Source organism: Panthera tigris, chromosome X (genome assembly GCF_018350195.1).
Source record: "Panthera tigris isolate Pti1 chromosome X, P.tigris_Pti1_mat1.1, whole genome shotgun sequence".
In the NCBI taxonomy this organism is placed as follows: domain Eukaryota; kingdom Metazoa; phylum Chordata; class Mammalia; order Carnivora; family Felidae; genus Panthera; species Panthera tigris.
Window position 1 is genome coordinate 69,353,731 of NC_056677.1, and position 25,484 is coordinate 69,379,214.

Here is a 25,484-nt window from a genome sequence, read left to right on the forward strand (position 1 = left end):
TGCTTTTGGGGATGTGCCAAGTAAGAAATTGTTGCGGCTGAGGTCACAGAGGTTTCTTCCTGCTTTCTCCTCTAGGGTTTTGATGGATTCCTGTCCCACATTCAGGTCTTTCATCCATTTTGAGTTTATTTTTGTGAATGGTGTCAGAAAGTGGTCTAGTTTCAATCTTCTGCATGTTGCTGTCCAGTTCTATGTGACAATTTCTACGTGAGCATTCCATGTTCTCCCTTCTCTGACCCCCAATACCTTATCATTCTCTGTATTTTGGGGACCTTTTTTTTTTACAAGAACCTTATTTTGGGGAGGACAAAAATTATCTTTAAAAAGGGAACAATGCTTAAAACACAAAGACTTGGAAAGTAAACATTAAAAGAAAGAAATAGATGTCTATTAGTTAGAAATCATTTATTGCCTCTATAAAACTTTAAATAAAAACCCTACAAAAGATCACATTACAGTGATGTGGTTTCAAGGTGGTAGTATATTTCAGAGGTAGTATCAGTAAAATGGGATGCAAGATCGCTTAAAGGAACTACTTAACAAGTTAATACAAAATAAAATTCCAATGCAGAGCAATATATACTCAGTATAAACTTTAATGGAACAATCATATTTATTTTCAAGAAAATATTATTTTATTATCTTTTCCCTCTTAGCAAATCTGCTCTTAAATAATGGGTTGGTTTTGGCAATGGCATGCTGACTGCAGTCTCACAAATTAGTAGGTTTCTCCCTCATATTATCGCAGAGCATAGCTTGATATTATGAGTATGATAGTGTTGTCTGCCAAGGATAATGCCAACTTCAAAGATAAACCCATGTACTCATCTCTTAAATATTATAGTACTGATAGCTCCCTTAAAAGGCTAATAAGTCAAAATTTGGCATTTTTAGGACCTGAATGAAAATCTCATATATATTTTTTAAATAGATAATATTCCTGGTACACCATCACTACAATGTGAAGGAAACATTTTCAGAATTTCTCTTAAAAATGACCATAAGTTATCAGGCTAAGATGAGGAAACTATTCCTAGGAAATGAGTGGAATTTCCCCTCTTCCCCCAAAACAGAAGGCAACAAAGTCTAACTTAGAGCCTAAAATTCTTTTAAATTCACTACTCATGTTTTCTCTACAAACTTAAAGATGGTGGACTATGAAAGTGCCTTAAAATACATGCTGTTGCCTTTGGAAAAATGGCTTCTTCAACATTTTTGAAGTCTTGGTAGTATACAGAGCACAGGATGTGAGTGGTTTGCAGCATTTTTTCTCCAACAATGATAAATGTTTTTATCATTATTACAATGGTAGCATAGAAGTCTTAATGTTGATACCTGATCTTAAAACAAAACATCCACATTTTTCATGAAAAGATCAATTTTCTTTTGAGGTTGTCCTTGCATGTGCTAATTTTTCCATTCTCCAGCATCACTGCAGTTCTCGTTTTCTTGTGACTAACGTTAGCTTGGCTGAAATGAGGAAGGTACCTTCAAGTTATTTTTTAATACACATTTAAGGCAAGTGCCCTTATATATACTTTGTTGCTTAGAAACTGGTTGGTTATCCTAAGCTGAAAGCAGACATCAAAGTGTAGTAGAAGGAAAAACAAGTTTTTTCACATTGGTATCTGTCTTTGTGAGAAATACTCCAGATAGTATAGTCTGCTTTAATGTGTCAAAGCCCAAAAGAAAGAAACACTAGCTGTTTTTCTCCCCCCATTCATGAAAATATCACAAAAGCAGTCAAACTGATATGTTTTCTGCTTTAAGATGTCTCAAAAATTCCATCTATATGTGTTAAAGATATATTTTCTTCATAATAGGTTTTTAGTACTTGACCTTGGTATCGTTTAAAAAATCTGCAATGCTTAATTTCATTCTGTCAATTATGATTTTTTCTAGATACAGCTATTTCTTTTGGTTCCTGCTACAGAACAACTATATTTTGTTTTTAAAATGTTTAATTTTTTAAATGTTCATATATTTTTGAGAGAGCACAAACAGGGGAGGGGCAGAGAGAGATAGGGACAGAGGATCTGAAGCAGGCTCTGCACTGACAGCAGTGAGCCCAATGTGGAGCTTGAACTCACAAACTGAGATCATGACCTGAGCACAAGTCAGATACTCAACCGATTGAGCTACCAAGGTGCCCATAAAATGTTTAATTTTATGAGAGTAAAATAAATAATTATGGTGCTGAAACACAAACGCCAAAACAAAAGGATTCTTAAGTGTACTGCTTCTATTTTAATGGAATTTTAAATAGGGACAAAGGAATCATTTATGTTTGTTCTCAAAATTGTAGATAAGACGTTTTTCTAGGAATTACACCTAACAGAATCTTTAAATCTATTAAAATTTCTGCTTAAATAATTTTTATTAATATTCCTGAAAAAGTGAAAAGACATAATTCGTTTTGAAGTGTGTGGCTTGCTGAGTAGAAATCCAATGTCCCTATAGCAATAGTTCAATAAGATTTTTTTTTTTATTTGGTGACAAATCGCTGGGGTGTGACAAATGCAAACCATAAAGTTGAAAGATGTAGGAGAGAATGAGCTATCCTTACTTAGTGACAAGAAACAAATAATAAGAGTTGAAACTGAAGCAGAAGAAAGTAGAGTTTAAAGATAAACTCAATGACTAGGAAGGAGCTCCTAGGAGAGACTTGAAAGCCTGGAATTTGTTCATTTTACCTTAAGAATGTTGTATATAGTAGGGACTCTTTATATCATGGAAGAATTGGTGTAACTGTTAAATTTAATCCTAATGTCTGGGGTTCTTTTCAGCACTCTTTTTTGAATGGAATTTTACTTGTCAGCCAGAAGTACTAAGCATCATTTACAAAGAACCATATGGCTTCCAGCTAAAAAGGATCGGACTTAACCACTGTAATATTTCTAACAAAAGAACCATAGCAGTAGCATGGCAACAATAATAAATTACTGACAAAATGAAGGATTATCAATGAACCTTACCTATTTGTGTATGTGGGGAGGGAGCATTTCAAGGTCAAAGACAGTCATGACTTCTTTTCTGTATTCATAAATTAGTATTTGTGAATTCCAAGATCAAAATTTGTTTTACTTACAAATTACAAAAATATATGACACAGAAACGTGATGACCAAAGCAGCCATGTAGCTACTTCATTAATCTTTTAGAAATAGACAGTAATTTAACCATGCAACACAAATCCACACAGCCAACTCATAAATACATGATGCTGTGTGGCTCAGGGAGAAACTGGTATTTTCCTTTCTATGTGTCTTTGTAATGCCTTCTGGTACCCCAGAAGGAATGATCTGCAAAGAATCATCTACAGTGTGTAGCAATCTGGTACAACTGTGTAGCATGTCCATTTCAGAGTGTATTCATAGAATGGTATCCAGAAGGGACACATGGATGACCAAGTCAGTTAAGCGTCCAACTCTTGATTTTGGTTCAGGTCATGGTCTCAACTGTTGTGAAATCAAGTCCCTTGTCTGGGCTTTGTGCTGAGCCTGGAGCCTGCTTAGGATTCTCTCTCTCTCTGTCTGCCACTCACTCCCTTCAAAAAAAAAAAAGAATAGTATCCAGGAAATTAGAACTGTGATTCACAACCATAGTAGTGTATAACTTTTTTGGATATTATCCTTGGCTGATGGCTCTGTAGAAGCTTCACATGAGAATGAGGTAAATTTTGTGGCAAAGCTGAGTGACCAGATTAAAAAAGAAATCTCAGTGCCTTACCTTAACTTCCTGTTTCATAAAATGTAACTGAAAAATATTATAAAGATAGTGATAAACGTGTAATATTTGTGCAACATTTCAACTAACTCAGTTACACAAATTTATTAGTGGAATGTGAATCTTATCAATATTTGCCATTTGCAACAATGAAGAATCCCCATTAAGACTAATTTTTTACAACATTTTGTTTCTGTACACTTAATAATTTATTTGACTTCATGTTGGTGAATTACTTTTCCATAGTGCTTTCCCACTTCTCCCCAAATATTTGGGTTAGGAAATGGAGGAATGCCATCAATTTACAATTATATACCAGTAATCACTTCAATTTTCAATCATTAACTGAAGTCAAATTCTCATAGGAATTGGAAAATAAATCCCAGGACTCACCCAGGTAAAATCATTTTTAAAGTTTTTTTTTTCTTTCAAATTTGAGTCCACTTTCCTGAGTAAAAGTGTATGTGGATATAGGAAAAGGTGAGAGAAGGAAGATGTAATGGCTACAAAACAAAACTAACCAAGTGTTAGTAACTTGATAAGCAATGTTGAAATACCTTTATTTTTTGTGTCTCTGGTCAAAACTATTACTAAAACTAAGATTCTTCTAAAAACCAAACATAAATATTTCAGAAATTAAGCGTTATGCATTTCATAGCTAAATTCCTAAAAATTAAATACAATTTTCACCAGAGTTTTACCAATTTGGAAAAAAATTCTCAAACACTGCTCTTAAATTTCACATACATTTTTTACACTGTAGCCATTATATCTTGTCCATTCTTCACAGGGCATGTCAGTTTCAACAATATGTTTTTCCAACTGAAGAATTTTGAGGCAACAGAATGCAGTTATCTTGAAATGCACACCTCTTAGCCAAAATGCTGTGTCATATATGCCCCCTCAAATTACAAACTGTCTGAGGCATTTTTCTCTGATAAAGAAGACACACTGAATGAGGTATCATCAGGCTCCGGCGAGGCATGGTTGAAATCCATCTCTTCTAATTCAGGAGGTAAATCTGACAGCAGTGCCTAAGTCAGAAAAATCAATTTTTAAAAATTAGTGTGAGGACAAGTTTCCCTCCCCCCCCCCCAATTTTATGTTAATAGTTTTGGTTCTCTCTTGTTGATTTACCTTCATGAACTTAAAGAATGGAGCATTTCTCTTCAGGACCTTATACAATACTTTATGTAAAAGAAAAACTTCATACAATATATTAAGAAACTAACAAAATACTAGATCCTGAGAATGTGAATTATGTAGAGTGAAACCCTAAGCAAAAGGGAAATCAGGAGGGAAATGAGCAACTATTCTGAACCAAATTCTCTGAAATATTTGAGATAAGTGATTTTCATACTAGTTTTTTTTAACATGAAATTTATTGTCAAATTGGTTTCCATACAACACCCAGTGCTCATCCCAACAGGTGCCCTCCTCAATGCCCATCACCCACCCTCCCCTCCCTCCAACCCCCCATCAACCCTCAGTTTATTCTCAGTTTTTAAGAGTCTCTTATGGTTTGGCTCCCTCCCTCTCTAACTTTTTTTTCCCTTCCCCTCCCCCATGGTCTTCTGTTAAGTTTCTCAGGATCCACATGAGAGTGAAAACATATGGTATCTGTCTTTCTCTGTATGACTTCTTTCACTTAGCATAACACTCTCCAGTTCCATCCACGTTGCTACAAAAGGCCATATTTCATTCCTTCTCATTGCCAAGTAGTATACTAGTTTTAAATGCCCACTGATCAGTGCTAAAGGGCTTTAAAATTATATTCCTTATTAAAATATTCCTGCCCACTTATGTTGTCCTTTAGAGAAAACCTCATTTCACAAGAGTATTTTGTACGTCAGTGGGAGAAAGAACTTATCAATTAGGAAAAAAGCTCAGTTATTCTACTTACTTTTTTACATTTATTTTGAGAGAGAGACAGAGAGAATGAGCAGGGGAGGGGAAGAGAGAAAGGAAAAGAGAGAATCCCAAGCAGACTCTGTAGTTTCAGTGTGGAGCCTGGCTCGAACTCACGAACCATGAGATCATGACCTGAGCCAAAACCAAGAGTTGGATGCTTAACTCACTGATCCACCCAGGCGCCCCTCAGTTATTTTACTTTAGACTGAACATTAAAAACTTGAAAATTCCAAGTATTTTTTTTTCTTTTCTTAGGCTATGCCCATAGATGGCCAAGCATTCACCAGGGCACAGCTGAGCAATTCACAGCTGTGAAATTATGTATCTAAAGGTCTGCTCGTTTCTCTATAAGTAATTAGGATAAGCCAAGAGCCATGAACTAAGCTTTGCCATGGTATAATTGTTTCAACTGGAGTTACAGAACATGCATCCATACTAGAGAAATAAATGATTAAAGATTTATGTGGTTGATAGTGCTAATGCCCACTTTATCATAAAAAAACTGTGAACTAAATGATTGATTTGAAGCTCCAAATACTAAAAATAATGTAGCATATATGGGCAATTTGAGATAGAATTACTTGTAGTGTGGGATTTGGATGCAGTAGTAAACAAGGACCAGGGAAATGGGAACATATGCAAATTTTCGACTACTGAATTAAGGAATAGAAAGATAGGGAATGTTGGAGAAGTTATTAAATCCACTGTTGAAATAAGACATATTCTATTCTCTTTATTAAAATAAGTGACATCTATACATTTTGTCTAATAGCAGAGAGACAAGATTAAAAACTTCCTCCTTTTTGTCAATCTGCATAAGGAAAGACCAAATCCTATCTGATAGAAAAGTTATGTATTTTATACTATTAAATAGCTCATGAACTTCTTGCTGAAATTTGGAGTATTTACAAAGCAGTCGTCTAATGGTACTATACACTTTCTAAGGTATTAGATTTTAGTAAAAGGACACAGAGACATTGCCTTTTAGAATAGATATTTATCACTATCCCAGTCAAGGTGAAACAAAGCCTTTGCTAATATTAGCTGATCATAGTTTATTAGAAATACATCACTGGATTTAATTCACTTTGCAACTGTGAAGAAGCCATGTTAAAAAGGGCAAAGTGCTCGAACTAACATTCATTGAACATGTGCTTAGAATATTAAAAAGTTAAGTGAATGAGCAGACTTAATGACATTCTAAATTCTGGTGGGGAGACCTTCAAATCAAGAGTTTTTTTTTGTGTGTGTGTGATTGCATTCATGTAGCTGACTGAGTATATATAAAGCAGCATAGGAACTTCTAAAGCATGAAGTCCACTTCAAAATTCTTTTTAATATCTTATTGGATTGCAACATTGCCACACTGAACAAATCTATGGATTATGACAATTGCTAGAATTGCCTTTTTTATAGATCCTAAAGTAAATCTTTCCCAAAAGATTAAATTAATTCCCAAATATAGTATGTTTTTATAACACGTATTCTAAGCCCTATGGGTATGAATGCCAATTTTCATAACATTAATAATGCATATTTTCCTTGCAAAGTGGAGAAATTGGAAGTTCAAGGGAAGAAATTGACCTGGTTGGGATCACACAGTTAATTATCATGGGAAGAAAGACAGTAACTCATGTAGTATAGTGCTGGCAACATTATTTTTAATTAAAAATGGCTGTTAATTAACAAAACATTTGGGTAATCTAGTATTTCAATCAGACAGTGTCATATATTTTTAGAACCCAGTTCCACTGGGGAAACATATTCTATGGACCACTTATCTCAGCTTACCAAAACCAAAACTAATGAAAAAAAAAAAAACCAGATTTTAAAAAATGAGAAACCAATGACACAATGGTTTTCTTTTGTTAAGTAGAATATACATTAATTTCTTGCATAAATAAACCTCTAAGTATCTCAAAACATAAAGATTAGTAACTTAAAAGATCAGCATAATAACTTTCATAAACTACTATTGGTGTCTTCTATATTATGAGACTGATTATACCTGATCTCAACTATACAAATTTGTAGTTTCTATTTGGGTGCTGATTATATATGATATAACTTTCAGTACAGGTTTTGTGTGACTTTCTCCTTTTTGATGGCCAATGTTTTGTCATAGTTTTTTTTCATTAGTCTTTTATCAGAGGAAAAGTATAAGAGAAGGAGAAAAGTAAAATACATAATATTTACTTTTCTTATTTGTGAGTATTCTTGGGGAAAGAACGAAGACAAGGATGAGGTTATAATTAGAAAACAAAATGCATTCTGTGCACCATTCCAAGATATTAAGACACCTAGATGCTAGTTAGCTGGCCTTGTAACTCTGAATTCAAAACCATGTCATAACTTTTGGGACCAGGACCACACTCCAAGTTATTTCTCTGATTGAACCTATTTTTTTTACAGTTATTTAAAATTTACAGTACCCTTGGGACCATGATTAATACTGCCACCTTATTCATTTAAAATCCATAGTTTATATTCCTAAACAACAAACACACTTTTAATATGCCATAGAATATGATAACTCACATAAAACAATATAAAACAATAACATGCTTAAATAAAGATGGTAAAGGTAACCGAAGACTGCTGTCTTGGAAAGTCTGTGTGTGTGAGGCATGGGGAGAGCAAAATGTACATACTGGATTGAATCTCATGAATAAATTCCTCTCTTTAAAAAGAAAAACAGTGGGCTAAGACTCTATTATTTTTCCCTGGACATATCTGAGATGAACTACACATGTCAGTCTTGCTTGTATATAAGGGATGAATTTGTACACTACTATTGAAATTACTTACTAAATAAAAGCCTACAAGACTGCTTCCAAATCAATGGTTACTTGTGTGACATACTATTCACTGAATGTCTCTGACAAGAAATCAACACGATAGCGTACAACTCAGAAGCAAATTTGGTATCATTTAGTATTGAATAGAACATTTAATAACATTCCATAATTTTTAGCAACCTTAATACATTTTATACAAATTTACCATGAAAAATAATGGGACAGAAAGTGTAATTTAGGAGGAATTTTTAAATAAAAATCCATAGTGACAAAAGACATTACATTTCACCTTTGGGGTAAAGGAATCAAACATTCTAGTTAAACTGGGAAAAGTAAATGATGCATTGTGGTCACAAAGAATTTCACAAAGTAATTTCATATTTTTTAGTGATAAGCAACGTATCACGGAATAAAAGATATTCAAACATTTGTGAAATCTAGTGAGGTCTAGAGGGTAACTGAAATCCAGAAGAGAGGCAAATACCCTACCTCGTTTATTCAAGAAAGTTTCCAAAATATGTGCCTCTTCAGTTAGGGTAGCCTGGTCTCTACAAACACTCTGAGAGTTTCTTTAAAACATATTTTTAAAAATTATTTCCCCCTACTTAAATCTAGCCTTAAATTAACAATTATTTTGATTTCTTACTAAAGTATCACACACATATCTGAACATCTATTCTTAAAAATATTGTGCTAAATAATAAAAAAAGATTATAAAGTAACAAATCCTTTCTTGATTTCTGCCAAGCAGAAATGAAGTAGAAAAATAAAAAAAATATTAAGAACTCAAGTGTGACATGTCATTTTTCAACATGATACGTTACAGCTTACTATTCTCTTCTGGCACCTACCTGCTGCTGTTCCTTATCATCAGCTTTCATAGCTAGTATCAAGCTTCTAACAAATGTCTGAAGTTTAAAGTATTTTTGCTTTTGAATCTCTAGCTCATTTTCAATGAATCTGACTTCTTCATTCTGAGCGAGAAAACATCAGATAATATCATTACCTTATGAAAACCTAGGATTATATATGTTTGATGCACAGTAAAATTCCAAAAAGCAATCAAATTAGAAGGACAGTAAAGAAAATAACATTTTAGTATAAAGAATATAAAGCACAGAAGGAAATTATCATGTTACTCAAAGGCTTTTAAACAAATCAACAAAAGAAAACAATTTTCAAGATCAAAAATACAATAAAAAATTCCAGTAGAAGAAATCTCAAGAAACAATTTCCTTTTGGAAAGAATACTCCTTTATTAAACCTAATTAGCATTTTTGTTAGGATTAAGAACAGGCAAAGTCCAATTACCCCAACTAAAGAGCAATAGCAGATGCAGTAATACTGAATGTGCCATTCACAAAGCCAAATACTGAGAACTAAAAAGACCATTTTCTACCAAGGGGGGAATAAAATTATTATAGTCTTAAGTAGTTTGTTGAGCTCCCTGACTTTATATAGGAGTCTGTTATTCAGATAATACCTCCAATGTACCACTGTGTACCACTGATTTGACACACAGTCTCTCTTTACTATTTTGTTAGTTTCCTAAGAAAAGAACAATAGACTAGGATTTGAGAGGATTTTAGTGCCAGTTCTACTGATCACTGTGTAAACTTGAGCAGACCAATTAAACTCTCTGTGATTCTATTTGCTCATCAGTGAAATGTATATAATACTAGTAATCTTTGGCAATTCTAGGTTTGAGGGTTGTAAAACTCAAATAAACTAATGGTCACAAAAGTGTTCTGAATAGATTTATAATTAAAACTATAGTAATCAATAAGTTATGTTATTGCCAAAAGGGTGGACATATCTATCAAGAGAAAACAGTGTAGAAAAATACACACACACACACACACACACACACACACACATATTTTCTTAAAAGGTGCTAAGGTAATTCAATGAACAAAGAAAGTTCAATCTTCCAACAAATACAACAAATAGTGGTTGAACAATTGTAAATCCATATAAAAAAAAGATGATCAATTCTTACCGCACATCATATACAAAATTTAACAAGAAATGGACAAACCCTAAAACTATAAAACTAGAGGAAAACAGGAGAAAATTTTTGTGTCCTTGGGTTAGGCTGTTTCTCAATGGCACAAAAAGACCTCATCAAAATTAAAGTAAACAAACAAAAACTCTTTGCTCTTCATTTTTTTAAAATGTTTATTCATTTTTGAGAGAGAGAGAGAGAGAGAGAGAGCAAGCATGGGACTGACAGAGAGAGGGAGACACAGAGTCTGAAGCAGGCTGTCAGCACAGAGCCCTACATGGGGCTCGAACACACGGACCGCAAAATCATGACCCAAGCTGAAGTTCGACGCTTACCAACTGAGCCACCCAGGTGCTTCACCTTTGCTCTTCAAAAGACATTGTTTTCATAAGGTCCAAGTAATTCATTTTTGCTTTTAATTCCCTTGCCTTTGGGGATGTGTCGAGTTTGAGATTGCTACGGCTGAGGCCAGAGAGGTCTTTTCCTGCTTTCTCCTCTAGGGTTTTGATGGTTTCCTGTCTCACATTCAGGTCCTTTATCCATTTTGAATTTATTTTTGTGAATGGTGTGAGAAAGTGGTCTAGTTTCAACCGTCTGCATGTTGCTGTCCAGTTCTCCCAGCACCATTTGTTAAAGAGACTTTTTTCCATTGGATGTTCTTTCCTGCTTTGTCAAAGATGAGTTGGCCATACGTTTGTGGGTCTAGTTCTGGGGTTTCTATTCTATTCCATTGGTCTATGTGTCTGTTTTTGTGCCAATACCATGCTGTCTTGATGATAACAGCTTTGTAGTAGAGGCTAAAGTCTGGGATTGTGATGCCTCCTGCTTTGGTCTTCTTCAAAATTACTTTGGCTATTCGGGGCCTTTTGTGGTTCCATATGAATTTTAGGATTGCTTGTTCTAGCTTTGAGAAGAATGCTGGTGCAATTTTGATTGGGATTGCATTGAATGTGTAGATAGCTTTGGGTAGTATTGACATTTTGACAATATTTATTCTTCCAATCCATGAGCAGGGAATGTCTTTCCATTTCTTTATATCTTCTTCAATTACCTTCATAAGCTTTCTATAGTTTTCAGCATACAGATCTTTTACACCTTTGGTTAGATTTATTCCTAGGTATTTTATGCTTCTTGGTGCAATTGTGAATGGGATCAGTTTCTTTATTTGTCTTTCTGTTGCTTCATTGTTAGTGTATAAGAATGCAACTGATTTCTGTACATTGATTTTGTATCCTGCAACTTTGCTGAATTCATGTATCAGTTCTAGCAGACTTTTGGTGGAGTCTATCGGATTTTCCATGTATAATATCATGTCATCTGCAAAAAGTGAAAGCTTGACTTCATCTTTGCCAATTTTGATGCCTCTGATTTCCTTTTGTTGTCTGATTGCTGATGCTAGAACTTCCAACACTAAGTTTAAACAACAGCGCCTCACGCCAGTCAGAGTGGCCAAAATGAACAAATCAGGAGACTATAGATGCTGGAGAGGATGTGGAGAAATGGGAACCCTCTTGCACTGTTGGTGGGAATGCAAATTGGTGCAGCCGCTCTGGAAAGCAGTGTGGAGGTTCCTCAGAAAATTAAAAATAGACCTAACCTATGACCCAGCAATAGCACTGCTAGGAATTTACCCAAGGGATACAGGAGTACTGATGCATAGGGGCACTTGTACCCCAATGTTTATAGCAGCACTCTCAACAATAGCCAAATTATGGAAAGAGCCTAAATGTCCATCAACTGATGAATGGATAAAGAATTTGTGGTTTATATACATAATGGAACACTACGTGGCAATGAGAAAGAATGAAATCTGGCCTTTTGTAGCAACGTGGATGGAACTGGAGAGTGTGATGCTAAGTGAAATAAGCCATACAGAGAAAGACAGATACCATATGATTTCACTCTTATGTGGATCCTGAGAAACTTAACAGAAACCCATGGGGGAGGGGAAGGGAAAAAAAAAAGAGGTTAGAGTGGGAGAGAGCCAAAGCATAAGACTGTTAAACACTGAGAACAAACTGAGAGTTGATGGGGGTGGGAGGGAGGGGAGGGTGGGTGATGGGCGTTGAGGAGGGCACCTTTTGGGATGAGCACTGGGTGTTGTATGGAAACCAATTTGACAATAAACTTCATATATTGAAAAAAAAAGACATTGTTAAGAAAATTAAAATATGAGCTACTTATTGGGAAAAAATAGTTGTAAATCACATACCTGATAAAAGATTTGTATTCAGAATACATCAAGAATGCTTACAATACAATTATAGGACCATCAACAGAATAAACAGCAGGAAAGATATTTGAACACACACCTCATCAAAATGTGAATGACCAATAAACATGAAAAATGCTTGATATAATTTGTCATTAAGGGAATCAAATTAAAACTGCAATGCATACTACAATATCTAAAGCTAACCACCTCACACTGGTCAGAGTGGCTAAAACGAACAAATCAGGAAACTACAGATGCTGGTGAGGATGTGGAGAAATGGGAACTCTCTTGTACTATTGGGGGTAATGCAAACTGGTGCAGCCGCTTTGGAAAACAGTGTGGAGATTCCTCAAAAAATTAAAAATAGCCGCTATGAATATTCATCTTCTTGTGGACACATGTATTCATTTACCTTGGTTTAATACTTAAGAGTAAATTGCTACATCAGACGGTAAGAAAGAAAGATAATGTGTAATTTTATAAGAAACTCTCAAAACATTTTCCAAAATGTCTGTATTGTTTTATAAACCCACTAACAATGTATGAGACATATTGTTCCACATTCTCACGACCACTAGCTATTGTCAGTCTTTTTAACTTTATTTTTTATGAATATAATTTATTGCCAAATTGGCTTACATACAACACCCAGTGCTCATCTCAACAAGTGTCCTTCTCAGTGCATGTCACCCATTTTCCCTCTCCCCTGCTCACCCATCCATCCTTAGTTTGTTCTCTGTATTTAATAGTCTCTTGTGGTTTGCCTCCCTCCCTCTCTGTTTGTATCTATTTTTCCCCCTTCCTTTCCCCCATGGTCTTCTGTTAAAGTTTCTCAGGATCCACATGAGAGTGAAAACATATGGTATCTGTCTTTCTCTGTATGACTTATTTCACTTAGCAGAACACTCTCCAGTTCCATCCACATTGCTACAAAAGGCCATATTTCATTCTTTCACATTGCCACATAGTTATTCAATTCTGTATATAAACCCCAATTTCTTTATCCATTCATCAGTTGATGGACATTTAGGCTCTTTCCATAATTTAGCTATTGTTAAAAGTGCTGCTATAAACATTGGGGTACATGTGCCCCTACACTCCTGTATCGCTTGGGTAAATTCATAGCAGTGCTATTGCTGGGCCATAGGGTAGCTCTATTTTTAATTTTTTGAGGAACCTCCACACTGTTTTACAGAGCAGCTGCACCAGTGTGCATTCCCCCCAAAAGTGCAAGAGGGTTCCCATTTCTCCACATCCTCACCAGCATCCATAGTCTCCTGATTTGTTCATTTTGGCCACTCTGACTGGCATGAGGTGGTATTGAGTGTGGTTTTGGTTTGTATTTCCCTGATGAGTGGCAACGTTGAGCATCTTTTCATGTGCCTGTTGGCCATCCGGATGTCTTCTCTAGAGAAGTGTCTATTCATGTTTTCTGCTCTTTCTTCACTGGATTATTTGTTGTTCGGGTGTAGTGTTTGGCGAGCACTTCATAGATTTTGGATAGTAGCCCTTTGTCAGATATGTCATTTGCAAATATCTTTTCCCATTCTATTGGTTGCCTTTTAGTTTTGTTGATTGTTTCCTTTGCAGTGCAGAAGCTTTGTAACTTCATGAGGTCCCAATAGTTCACTTTTGCTTTTAATTCCCTTGCCTTTGGGGATGTGTCAAGTAAGAAATTGTTGCGGCTGAGGTCACAGATGTTCTTTCCTCCTTTCCCCTCTAGGGTTTCGATGGTTTCTTGTCTCACATTTAGGTCCTTCATCCATTTTGACTTTGTTTTTGTGAATGGTGTAAGAAAGTGGTCTAGTTTCATCCTTCTGCATGTTGCTGTCCAGTTTTCCCAGCACCATTTTTTAAAGAGACTGTCTTTTTTTCTATTGGATATTCTTTCCTGCTTTGTCAAAGATGAGTTGGCCATACTTTTGTGGGTCTAATTCTGGGGTTTCTATTCTATTGCATTGGTCTATGTGTCTGTTTTTGTACCAATACCATGCTGTCTTGATGATTACAGCTTTGTAGTAGAGGCTAATGTCTGGGATTGTGATGCCTCCTGATTTAGTCTTCTCCTTCATGATTACTTTGACTATTTGGGGTCTTTTGTGGTTCCATACAAATTTTAGGATTGCTTGCTCTAGCTTTGAGAAGAATGCTGGTGCAATTTTGATTGGCATTGCATTGAATGTGTAGATGGCTTTGGGTAGTATTGACATTTTAATACCATTAATTCTTCCAATCCATGAGCACGGAATGTTTCTCCATTTCTTTATATCTTCTTCAATTTCCTTCATAAGCTTTCTATAGTTTTCAGCATACAGATCTTTGACATCGTTTGTTAGGTTTATTCCTAAGTATTTTATGATTCTTGCTGCAGTTGTGAATAGGATCAGTTTCATTATTTGTCTTTCTGTTGCTTCATTATTTGTGTATAAGAATACAACTGATATGTGTACATTCATTTTGTATCCTGAAACTTTGTTGAATACATATATCAGTTCTAGCAGACTTTTGGTGGAGTCTTCTGGGTTTTCCATGTTAATATCATGTCATCCGCAAAAAGTGAAAGCTTGACTTCATCTTTGCCAATTTTGATGCCTTTGGTTCCTTTTGTTGTCTGAATGCTGATGCCAGAACTTCCAACTCTGTGTTAAACAATAGTAGTGAGAGTGGATATCCCTGTCGTGTTCCTGATCTCAGGGGGAAAGCTCTCAGTTTTTCCCCATTGAGGATGATATTAGCTGTGGGCTTTTCATAAATGGCTTTTATGATCTTTAACTATGTTTCTTCTCTCCTGACTTTTTCGAGGGTTTTTATTAAGAAAGGATGCTGAATTTTGTCAAATGGTTTTTCTGCATCAATTAACAGGATCATATGGTTCTTTTCTTTTGTTTTGTTAATGTGATATATCACATTGATTGATTTGCAAATGTTGAACCAGCCGTGCAGCCCAGGAATGAATCCCACTTGATCGTGGTGAATAATTCTTTTTATATGCTGTTGAATTCGATTTGCTAGTATCTTGTTGAGAATTTTTGCATCCATATTCATCAGGGATATTGGCCTGTATTTCTCCTTTTTTGCTTGGCCTCTGTCTGGTTTAGTAATAAAAGTAATGCTGGCTGCATAGAAATAGTCTGGAAGTTTTGCTTCCATTTCTATTTTTTGGAGCAGCTTGAGAAGGATAGGTATTATCTCTGCTTTAAATGTCTGGTAGAATTTCCCTGGGAAGCCATGTGGTCCTGGACTCATTTCTTGGGAGATTTTCTATAACTCATTTAATTTTTTTGGTGTTTATGGGTCTGTTCAAGTTTTCTATTTCTTCCTGTTTGAGTTTTGGAAGTGTGTGGGTGCTTAGAAATTTGTCCATTTCTTCCAGGTTGTCCACTTTGTTGGTATATAATTTTTCATAGTATTCCCTGATAATTGCTTGTATTTCTGAGGGATTGGTTGTAATAATTCCATTTTCATTCATAATTTTATCTATTTGGGTCATCTCCCTTTTCTTTTTGAGAAGCCTGGCTAGAGGTTTATCAATTTCGTTTCTTTTTTCAAAAAAACACTTTTTTGTTTCATTGATATGCTCTACAGTTTTTTTTCAAGATTCTGTACTGTTTATTTCTGCTCTGATCGTTATTGTTTCTCTACTTCTGCTGTGTTTTGGGTGTCTTTGCCGTTCTGCTTCTATTTCCTTTGGGTGTACTGTTAGATATTGTATTTGGGATTTTCTTGTTTCTTGAGATAGGCCTGGATTGCAATGTATTTTCCTCTCAGGACTGCCTTCGCTGCATCCCAAAGTGTTTGGATTGTTGTCTTTTCATTTTCATTTGTTTCCACATATTTTTAAATTTCTTCTCTAGTTGCCTGGTTGACCCATCCATTCCTTAGTAGGGTGTTCTTTAACCTCCGTGATTTTGGAGGTTTTGCAGACTTTTTCCTGTGGTTGATTTCAAGCCTCATAGCATTGTGTTCTGAAAGTGTGCATGGTATGATCTCAATTCTTGTATTCTTATGAAGGGCTGTCTTATGACCCAATATGTGATCTATCTTGGAGAATGTTCCATGTGTACTTGAGAAGAAAGTATATTCTGTTGCTTTGGGGTGCAGCATTCTAAATATATCTATCAAGTCCATCTAATCCAATGTATCATTGAGGGCCCTTGCTTTTTTATTGATCCTGAGTCTAGATGATCTATCCATTGTTATAAGTGGGGTATTAAAGTCCCCGGCAATTACCACCTTCTTATCAATAAGGTTGCTTATGTTTGTGATTGTTTCATATATTTGGGGGGCTCCTGTATTCGCTGTATAGATATTTCTAATTGTTAGCTCTTCCTGATGGATAGACCCTGTAATTATTATATAATGCCCTTCTTCATCTTTTGTTACAGCCTTTAATTTAAAGTCTCGTTTGTCTGATATAAGTATGGCTACTCCAGCTTTCTTTTGACTTCCAGTAGCATGATAGATAGTTCTCCATCCCCTCACTTTCAATCTGAAGATGTCCTCAGGTCTAAAATGAGTCTCTTATAGACAGCAAATAGATGGGTCTTGTTTTTTTTTATCTATTCTGATACCCTATGTCTTTTGGTTGGAGCATTTAGTCCATTTACATTCAGTGTTATTATACAAAGACATGGGTTTAGACTCACTGTGATGTCTGTAGGTTTCATGCTTGTAGTGATGTCTCTGGTACTTTGTGGTCCTTGCAACATTTCACTCACAAAGTCCCCCTTAGGATCTCTTGTATTGCTGGTTTAGTGGTGATGAATTCCTTCATTTTTTGTTTGTTTGGGAAGACCTTTATTTCTCCTTCTACTCTGAATGACAGACTTGCTGGATACAGGATTCTTGGCTGCCTACTTTTTTCTATTAATCACGTTGAAGATTTCCTGCCATTCCTTTCTGGCCTGCCAAGTTTCAGTAGAGAGATCCATCACTAGTCTTATTGGTCTCCCTTTATATGTTAGAATGCGTTTATCCTTAGCTGCTCTCAGAATTTTCTCTTTATCCTTGTATTTTGCCAGGTTCACTATGATATGTCATGCAGAAGATCGATTCAGGTTAGGTCTGAAGGGAGTTCTCTGTGTCTCTTGGATTTCAATGCCTTTTTCATTTCCCATATCAGGGAAGTTCTCAGCTATGATTTGTTCAATACACCTTCAGCCCCTTTCTTTCTCTCTTCCTCTTCTGGAATCCCTATTATATGGATATTTTTGCATTTCATTGCCTCACTTAGTTCTCTAATTTTCCCCTCATACTCCTGGATTTTTTTAATCTTTTTCTCAGCTTCCTCTTTTTCCATAATTTTATCTTCTAATTCATCTATTCTCTCTTCTGCCTTTTCAATCCCAGCTGTGGTCGCCTCTATTTTATTTTTGCACCTCATTTATAGCATTTTTTAGCTCCTTCTGACTGTTTCTTAGTCCCTGATCTCTGTAGCAATAGATTCTCTGCTGTCCTCTATCCTTTTCTCAAGCCCAGCGATTAATTTTCTGACTATTATTTTAAATTCATGTTCTGTTATATTGCTTAGATCATTTTTGATCAATTCATTAGCTGTCATTACTCTCTGGAGTTTCTTTTGAGGAGAATTCTTCCATTTAGTCATGTTGGGTAATCCCTGGAGTGGCGCGGAACTTCAGGGCACTTCCCTTGTGCTGAATGGAGTAACTTGTGTTGGTGGGCAGGGCTGCAGTCAGATTGGATGTCTGCCCGCAGCCCACCACTGGGGCCGCAGTCAGACTGGTGTGTACCGTATCTTCCCCTCTCCCAGGGGCAGGACTCACCATGGAGTGGTGTGACCCCTGTCTGGGCTACCTGCACACTGCCAGGCTTGTGGTGCTGCTTTGATGGGATCTGGCCTATTAGCCGGGGTGGATGTGCAAGGTGCACAGCGGAGGGAGGGCAGACTTAGTTCGCTTTGTGGTCACTGACCTGCGGGAGGGGTACTGCAGCACCAGGTCGGGGGCAGGCAGACCTGTCAGAGGGATGGATCCATAGAAGCACAGCATTGGGTGTTTGTACTGTGCAAGCAAGTTCAGTGACAGAAACTGGTTCCCTTTGGGATTTCGGCTGGGGGATGGGAGAGAGAGATGGCGCTGGCCAGGGCCTTTGTTCCCCGCCAAGCTGAACTCTGTCTTCCGGGGCTCAACACCTCTCCCTCCTGTTGTTCTCTCGCCCTCCTGCTTTCCGAGCAGAGCTGTTGACTTTTAACATTCCAGATGTTAAGTCCCACTTGCTGTCAGAACTCAGGCAGTCTGGCCCCTCTGCTTTTGCAAGCCAGACTCGGGGGCTCTGCCTTGCTGGGCAGGCTGCCCCTCCACTGCCCTGGCTCCCTCCCACTAGTAGGGGGAGTGAGCACCACCTCTCCGTCCCTTGCTACCATCTTCCTTGGGCCTATCGTCTATGCTTGGCTCTGGATAGTCCATTCTGCTGGTCTTCTGGTGGTTTTCTGGGTTATTTGGGCAGATGTGGGTGGAATCTAATTGATCAGCAGGACGAGGTGAGCCCAGCGTCCTCCTAAGCTGCCATCTTCTCCAGCTATCTCCCTATTTTTGTTTATTTTTGAAAGAGACATAGACAGTCCAAGTGGGGGAAGGGAAGATAGAGAGGTAGAGAGAGAATCCCAAGCAGGCTCCTTGTTGCCAGCACAGACCCTGACCTGGGACTCAAACTCACGAAAGTGTGAGATCATGACCTGAGCCAAAACTAAGTGTCAGAGGCTTAACCGACTCAGCCACTCAGGCGTCCCAACTTAATTATTTGATAACTGGAAGTTTGCACCTCTGAATTCCTTTCATCTATTTTGCTCATTCCCCCACTCACCTCCCCTCTGGCAACCACCACTTTGTTCTATGTATTTAAGTGTCTGTTTATTTTGTGTGTTCATTTGTTTTGTTTCCTTAAATTCCATGTACAAGTGAAATCATATCATATTCACCTTTCACTGTTGAATTTATTTCACTTAGTGTGATACCCTCTATGTACATCCATGTGGTCACAAGTGGCAAAAACTCATTCTTCTTCTATGTCAAAGTAACACATGCACACACACACACACACACACACACACACACACATCTCTACTTCTTTACCCATTCATCCATCCCTGGACAGTTCTTGAGACTGTATATTTCTAGGAATTTATTCATTTCTCTAGATTGTCCAATATAATGTCATATGATATTTCATAATATTTTCTTATATTTCTTTGTATTTATATGGTGTTGGTTGTTATTTCTCTCCCTTCATTTGATGAGTCATCTCTCTTTTTTCTTGATGAGTCTAGATAGAGATTTATCAATTCTGTTTAACTTTTCAAAGAACCAGCAATGGGTATTGTTGATATTCTCTATTGTGTTTGTAGTGTCTATTTTACTTATTCCTGTGCTAACATTTATTATTTCCTTCCTTCTACTAGCTGTGGAATTTACTTGTTCTTCTTATGGTTACTTTAGGTGTGAGGCTTGATGGTCTATTTGAGATTGTTCTTGTTTCTTGAGGTAGGCCTGTATTGCTATATGAAGTTCACTCTTAGAGCTGCTTTTGTTGCATACTAAAGATTTTGGATTGCTGTGTTTTCATTTTCATTTGTCTCCATGTATTTTTTAATTGCCTTCGATTTCTTCATTGACCCACTGGAGTTTAGTAGCTTGTTGGTTACCCCGATTGTGTTTGGTTTTTCCAGTTTTTTCCCCTGTAGTTGATTTCTAGTTTCATACCGTTGTGGTTAATGTTGTTCTTGGTATTATTTTAAGCTTTTCATATTTATTAAGACTTGTGGCCTAATATATGATTGGTCCTGGAGAATGTGCCATGTGCACTTGAAAAGACTGTGTGCTCTTCTGTTTTTCGATAGAATGTTCTGGAAATAACAATTAGGTCCATCTGGAGTAATGTGCCGTTCAAAGCCATAGTTTCCTTGTTGATTTTCTGTCTGGATGATCTATCCATTGATGTAAGTGGGGTCTTAAAGTTCCCTGCTATTGTTGCATCACTGTCAATTTCTCCCCTTATGTCTCTTAATATTTGCTTTATATATTTTGTTGCCTCTATATTGGGTGCATAAATATATACAATCATTCTATTCTCTTCTTGGACTGTCTCCTTTATCATCATGTGGTGTCCTTCTTTGGCTCTTACTACAGTCTTTGCTTTAAAGCCTATTTTTTCTGATAGAAGTATTACTACCCAGCTTTCTTTTGGCTTCCATTGGCATGGTAAATATTCTTCCATCCCTTCACTTTCAATCTGCATGTGTCTTAGTTTTGAAGTGTCTTATAGGTAGCATATAGATGGGTCTTGCATTTTTATGCATTCAGTCACCCTGTGTTTTGATTGGAGCATTTTGTCCATTTACTTTTAAAATAGTTATTAATGGGTATGTACTTATTGCCTTTTTAAAAATTGTTTTCTGGTTGTTCTTATAGTTATTCTCTGTTCCTTTCTTCTCTTGTTTACTTCCCTTGTGTTTTGATGGCTTACTTTAGTGTTATGTTTAATTTCCGTTCTCTTTATTGTTTTGTATATCTATAGTAATTTATTGATTTGTGGTTACTATTGCATTCATATGTTACATTTTATGTGAGTAGCAGTCTACATTAAGTTGATGGTCACTTTAGTTTCAATACATTCTAAAAGCACTACCTTGTTACTCCAGCCTCCATTTTATGTACATAATGTTATATTTTACATCTTCCTATTTTGTGTATCCCTTTTATAGCCACACTTGATTTTACTACTTTTATGTTTTAACCTCCTTACTGGCTTTATGAAGTTTATAAGTGACTAATAGACTAACTTTCACTCTATGTTTGCTTTAACTTGAAAATTATTTCCTTGCTTAATTTCTTTTCTTCAAGTCATTGCCTTTTCTTTCCGCTCAAAAAAGTCCCTTTATCATTACTTGTGAAGTTGGTTTAGTGGTAATGAATTCCTTTAACATTCTTCTTTGTGGGGGGTGGTGTCTGGGAAATTCTTCCTCTCCCCTTCAATTCTGAATGATAACCTTCCTGGGTAGGGTATTCTTTGTTGTAGTTTTTTTTTCTCCCTTTTATCTCCTTGAATATATCATGCCAATAATCCCTTCTGGCCTGCAATGTTTCTGCTGAAAAATTACCTGATAGCCCTTTGGGGTTTCCCTTGTTTGTAACAATTTTCTTTTGCTGTTTTTAAATTATTTCTTCAATATTACATTTTGGCAGTTTAATTATTATGTGTCTTGGTGTGGACCTCCTTGGGTTCATCTTGTTAGGGGCTCTACTTACTTCTTGGACCTGGATCTCTGTTTGCTTCCCCAGGTTAGGGAAGTGTCCTCCTATTGTTTTTTTCAAATAATTTTTATTTCCCTTTCTCTCTCTCTTCTCCTTCTGGGAATTCTATAATGTGAATGTTATGCTTGATGGTGTTGCATAGTTTCTTAACTTATTCTCCTTTTATTATTCTTTCTCTTTTTGCTATTCAAATTAGTCGCTTTCCATTACCCTGTCTTCCAGATCACTGATTCATTTTTCTGCATTCTTTAATCTGCTATTGATTCCCTCTACTGTATTTTTCATGCCAGTCATTGAACTCTTCAGCTATGATTCACTCTTGTTTATATTCTCTAATTCTCTGTGAACATTCTCACTGGGTTTATCCACTCTTTTTTCTCAGGTCTTTTCAGTATCTTTATGACCATTACTTTGAACTTTTTATCAGGCATATTTCTTATCTTTGCTTCATTTAGCTCTTTACTGTGATTGTCTTGTTCTTTCATTTGGGACATATTCCTCTGACTCCTCATTTCATCCAACTCTGTGTGTGTGTGTGTGTGTGTGTGTTTCTATGTATTAGGTAGATCAGCTATATCTTCTGGTCATTCAATAGTGGCCTTGTGTATAAGACGTCCTGTGGTGCCCTATAGTTCAATCCTCCCATGTCACCAGAACCAGGTGCCCCAGGGATATCCCCTGTGTGGGTTGCAGGCACTTCCTGTTGTGGCCGAGCATAGTTGTCCTCATCCCAGATAGCTTCTATGGCCCACTTTGCCTTCTGTGAGCACACCTTTGAGTGTCCTGGTTGAGGCCAAGTAGTACTGGTTGGTGGGTGAGGCCATTACTCATTCTAACAGTGTGCTATTAACCTCTCTGCCAAGACTGCACATACACTGAAGTTCAGGGCTCAGTCCCTTCCTTATACATGCAGCTAAGGGGTCTGGCTACAGGAATTGTGGGTGCCTGCTGTGTTGGTTTGTTACCCCCTCCATATGAGTGGAGTCACTTTGTTTTGGTACTGGTCTGTGCCAAAGCTGTCAACCAGGTGTAGTTGGTCAGGAACAGCTTTGGAAGCTGTGCCTATCATGGCAAGTGTTTTGGGTGTGGTTGGTCCTCAGAGGAATTACTTGGTGAAGCAGTTGTTGCTGGCAAGGAAGATGGAGAGTGTTAGAAATGGCTCTTCTAGGCCTCTGGCTCTTTACTCTGGGAAAAGCCAAGAAATTTTTGACATTATTGAACTTTCATTCTTGAAGAAATATGCAGATCCCTTTCCTTCCAGTACATGTTCTAAGATTAAACAATAAATGTCTTTCATGTATACTTCAGGCACTTTTCAAACTGCTGTTTTCTGTGCTGTGTCTTGGGCCCATTTATTTAGTATGCTGTCTCTTTAAGGTTAAGTACTCAGTTTCCTATCAACCTTCAGCTTTCATGGCATTAAGCTTACTGATTTTTAAAGTTCCCAGAGTTAATGCCTGCTGGTTTCCAAAGCCAAACATTATGGGGACTTTTCTTCCCTGTAGTGTCCCCAGTGCCAGCAGTGCCCTTTGAGGAGTCTGAGTCACTTCTCCATGATTGTGATGTCCCTCTTGTTTGTATTTACTCACACACGGAGTTGGTTCCCAACTGTATCTCTGCCTCTCTTACCCTTTATATGTGGCTTTCTAAGACTAGCTGTGCAACATCTCTTCTGGTAGTGTTTAGTAACAGTTGAATAGATGTATAGTATTGCCTAGGTATTTCTGTGGGAAGAGGTGAGCTCAGGATTCTTCTAGTCTTCCATCTTCTTTCCTTTCCTAATTTACCCTTGCTTTTGAATTAAGGTAAGAAATCACAAATGAAGTGAAGTGTTTTCAATAATGGTTATGAAAAGGGGCACCTAGGTGGCTCAGTTGGTTAAGCATCCGACGTCAACTCAGGTCATGATTGCATGGTTTGTGAGTTTGAGCCCTGCAGCAGGCTCTGTGCTGACAGCTCAGAGCCTGGAGCCTGCTTCAGATTCTGTGTCTCCCTCTTTCTCTGCCCTCCCCCACTAGCACTCTTCCTCTCTCTCTCCCTCTCTCTCTCTCTCTCTCTCTCTCTCTCAAAAATAAACCTTAAAAAAATGATTATGGGAAGATATATTTTCTATATAGGTGCTAATTTTTTAGAGTTAAAGGAAAGACATTTATCTAGGATAGTAATGTGTTGTCAAAGACATTCTTAACAAGATAGTTAAGGACTCCTATTCCCACAGCATTTACCGCAATGGAAAACTTTGAATCATTAAATGTCCTATAGAGTGCAATAAAACTGTAATTAGCATTTCTGGGTAGAACATTCTGCCCTACCCTTGTTTTAGCTCAAAACCTTCTCAAGTGGCACTCTAGAAGGGAAAGGTTCTGGAGAGTATCCTTTGTTTTGAGTCCAACTCCATTTGACCTGTTTGAGAGTACTAAGTGGAGATTACTTAGCCACCATGCAATCCAGTCCTCTTCTCTGTAATTTTCATACCTTGTGCCACATGGTACAGAGCTCTTTAAACCTAACTGGGCATTTAGAAATACTTTATGACTATGGAGGAAAGATAAGAATGATCTCATGTAGTTCAGAAATACAATTTTATAATTTTATTAGTTGGAAATACAGCTTAAATACTGGATTATAGTGTGCACTTTGACCACTTAACAAACAAATTTCAAAAGATAATTGTCTCCTATGTTTATAATGTTAAATATTATAAAGTCTGACATGTTATAAATATTTAGGAAATAATCTGTTGAATTACATAATTTCAATTATAGTAAAACCGAAAAGACTCTGAGAAAATGAAAAGTATTCTTTTCTGATTAAGTGTTTCTTTTTTCTATTAACAGCTTAGGATGATTAATCTCTGCTTTGTCACTTATGATATTTCAAGAAAAGAACTTTTGTATATGGATAGAAAGATTGGCCAAAATTTGGAAAGCCACAAAGTTACCTAGTAAGATACAGTATTGATTAGCAAAGGGGTAACAATTATGTATCTATGCAGAAAACATATTGACATATAGACAGATATCTCATGTCAAAATTTAATAAAATAAAATTATGTATGGCATACTCACAACATAAGCCTTTCAGTTTAGGTACAAGTGGTTTTAAGAAAATGTCATCTCTATTTATATTCATTTGGTATTTGTTCTGCGAATTGTTTTTAAACTTCTCAAACAGGTTTCCTAGAAATGGTCTTCAAAAGTTGAATTCCAAGATAAAATTAGCAAATGCCACTGGAAAAAAAATCTCCCCTCTGCCACCATTTAAAAATAAACATTACCTTTTAATCCACTGTCATAAATTAACCAACATAAATTAACCAACACTGTGCACAGCCTCACCTTGGTATACACTATCAAAACCTACTCCCACTCAGCAAGCTCTTTGCTTAAAACCAGAACCAGCATTAAAGCATTAGCATGCTAGCATTAGCCAGCATTAAAATGGCCAACATCTTGACTGATATCTAAGTGCCTGAGAAAGTCAATGTGGAGCCCCAGTTTAACTTATCAAATGAAAGTAAAAGTGAAATAAACTAGTACATAAGTACTGTAAAAGTCTGCT

At 36.7% G+C, this 25,484-nt stretch overlaps 1 protein-coding gene across 4 annotated transcripts in view; it reads right to left on the reverse strand.

Moving 5' to 3' along the window:
- Positions 1-417: 417 nt before the first annotated feature.
- The window catches only part of HDX (highly divergent homeobox), a 172,438-nt gene continuing 147,371 nt past the window's right edge, over positions 418-25,484 (reverse strand). For 3 of the 4 annotated variants that reach the window (XM_042975187.1, XM_042975188.1, XM_042975189.1), the window contains exons 9-11: positions 9,286-9,408; positions 4,595-4,759; positions 418-1,470 (exon numbers count right to left, since the gene is read on the reverse strand). In XM_042975187.1, coding sequence (XP_042831121.1) covers positions 4,634-4,759; positions 9,286-9,408 — 249 coding nt within the window. In that variant the 3' untranslated portion in view covers positions 418-1,470; positions 4,595-4,633. Of the gene's footprint in view, positions 1,471-4,472; positions 4,760-9,285; positions 9,409-25,484 lie in introns of all 4 variants that reach the window. The other variant, XR_006213576.1, reaches the window with a different exon arrangement.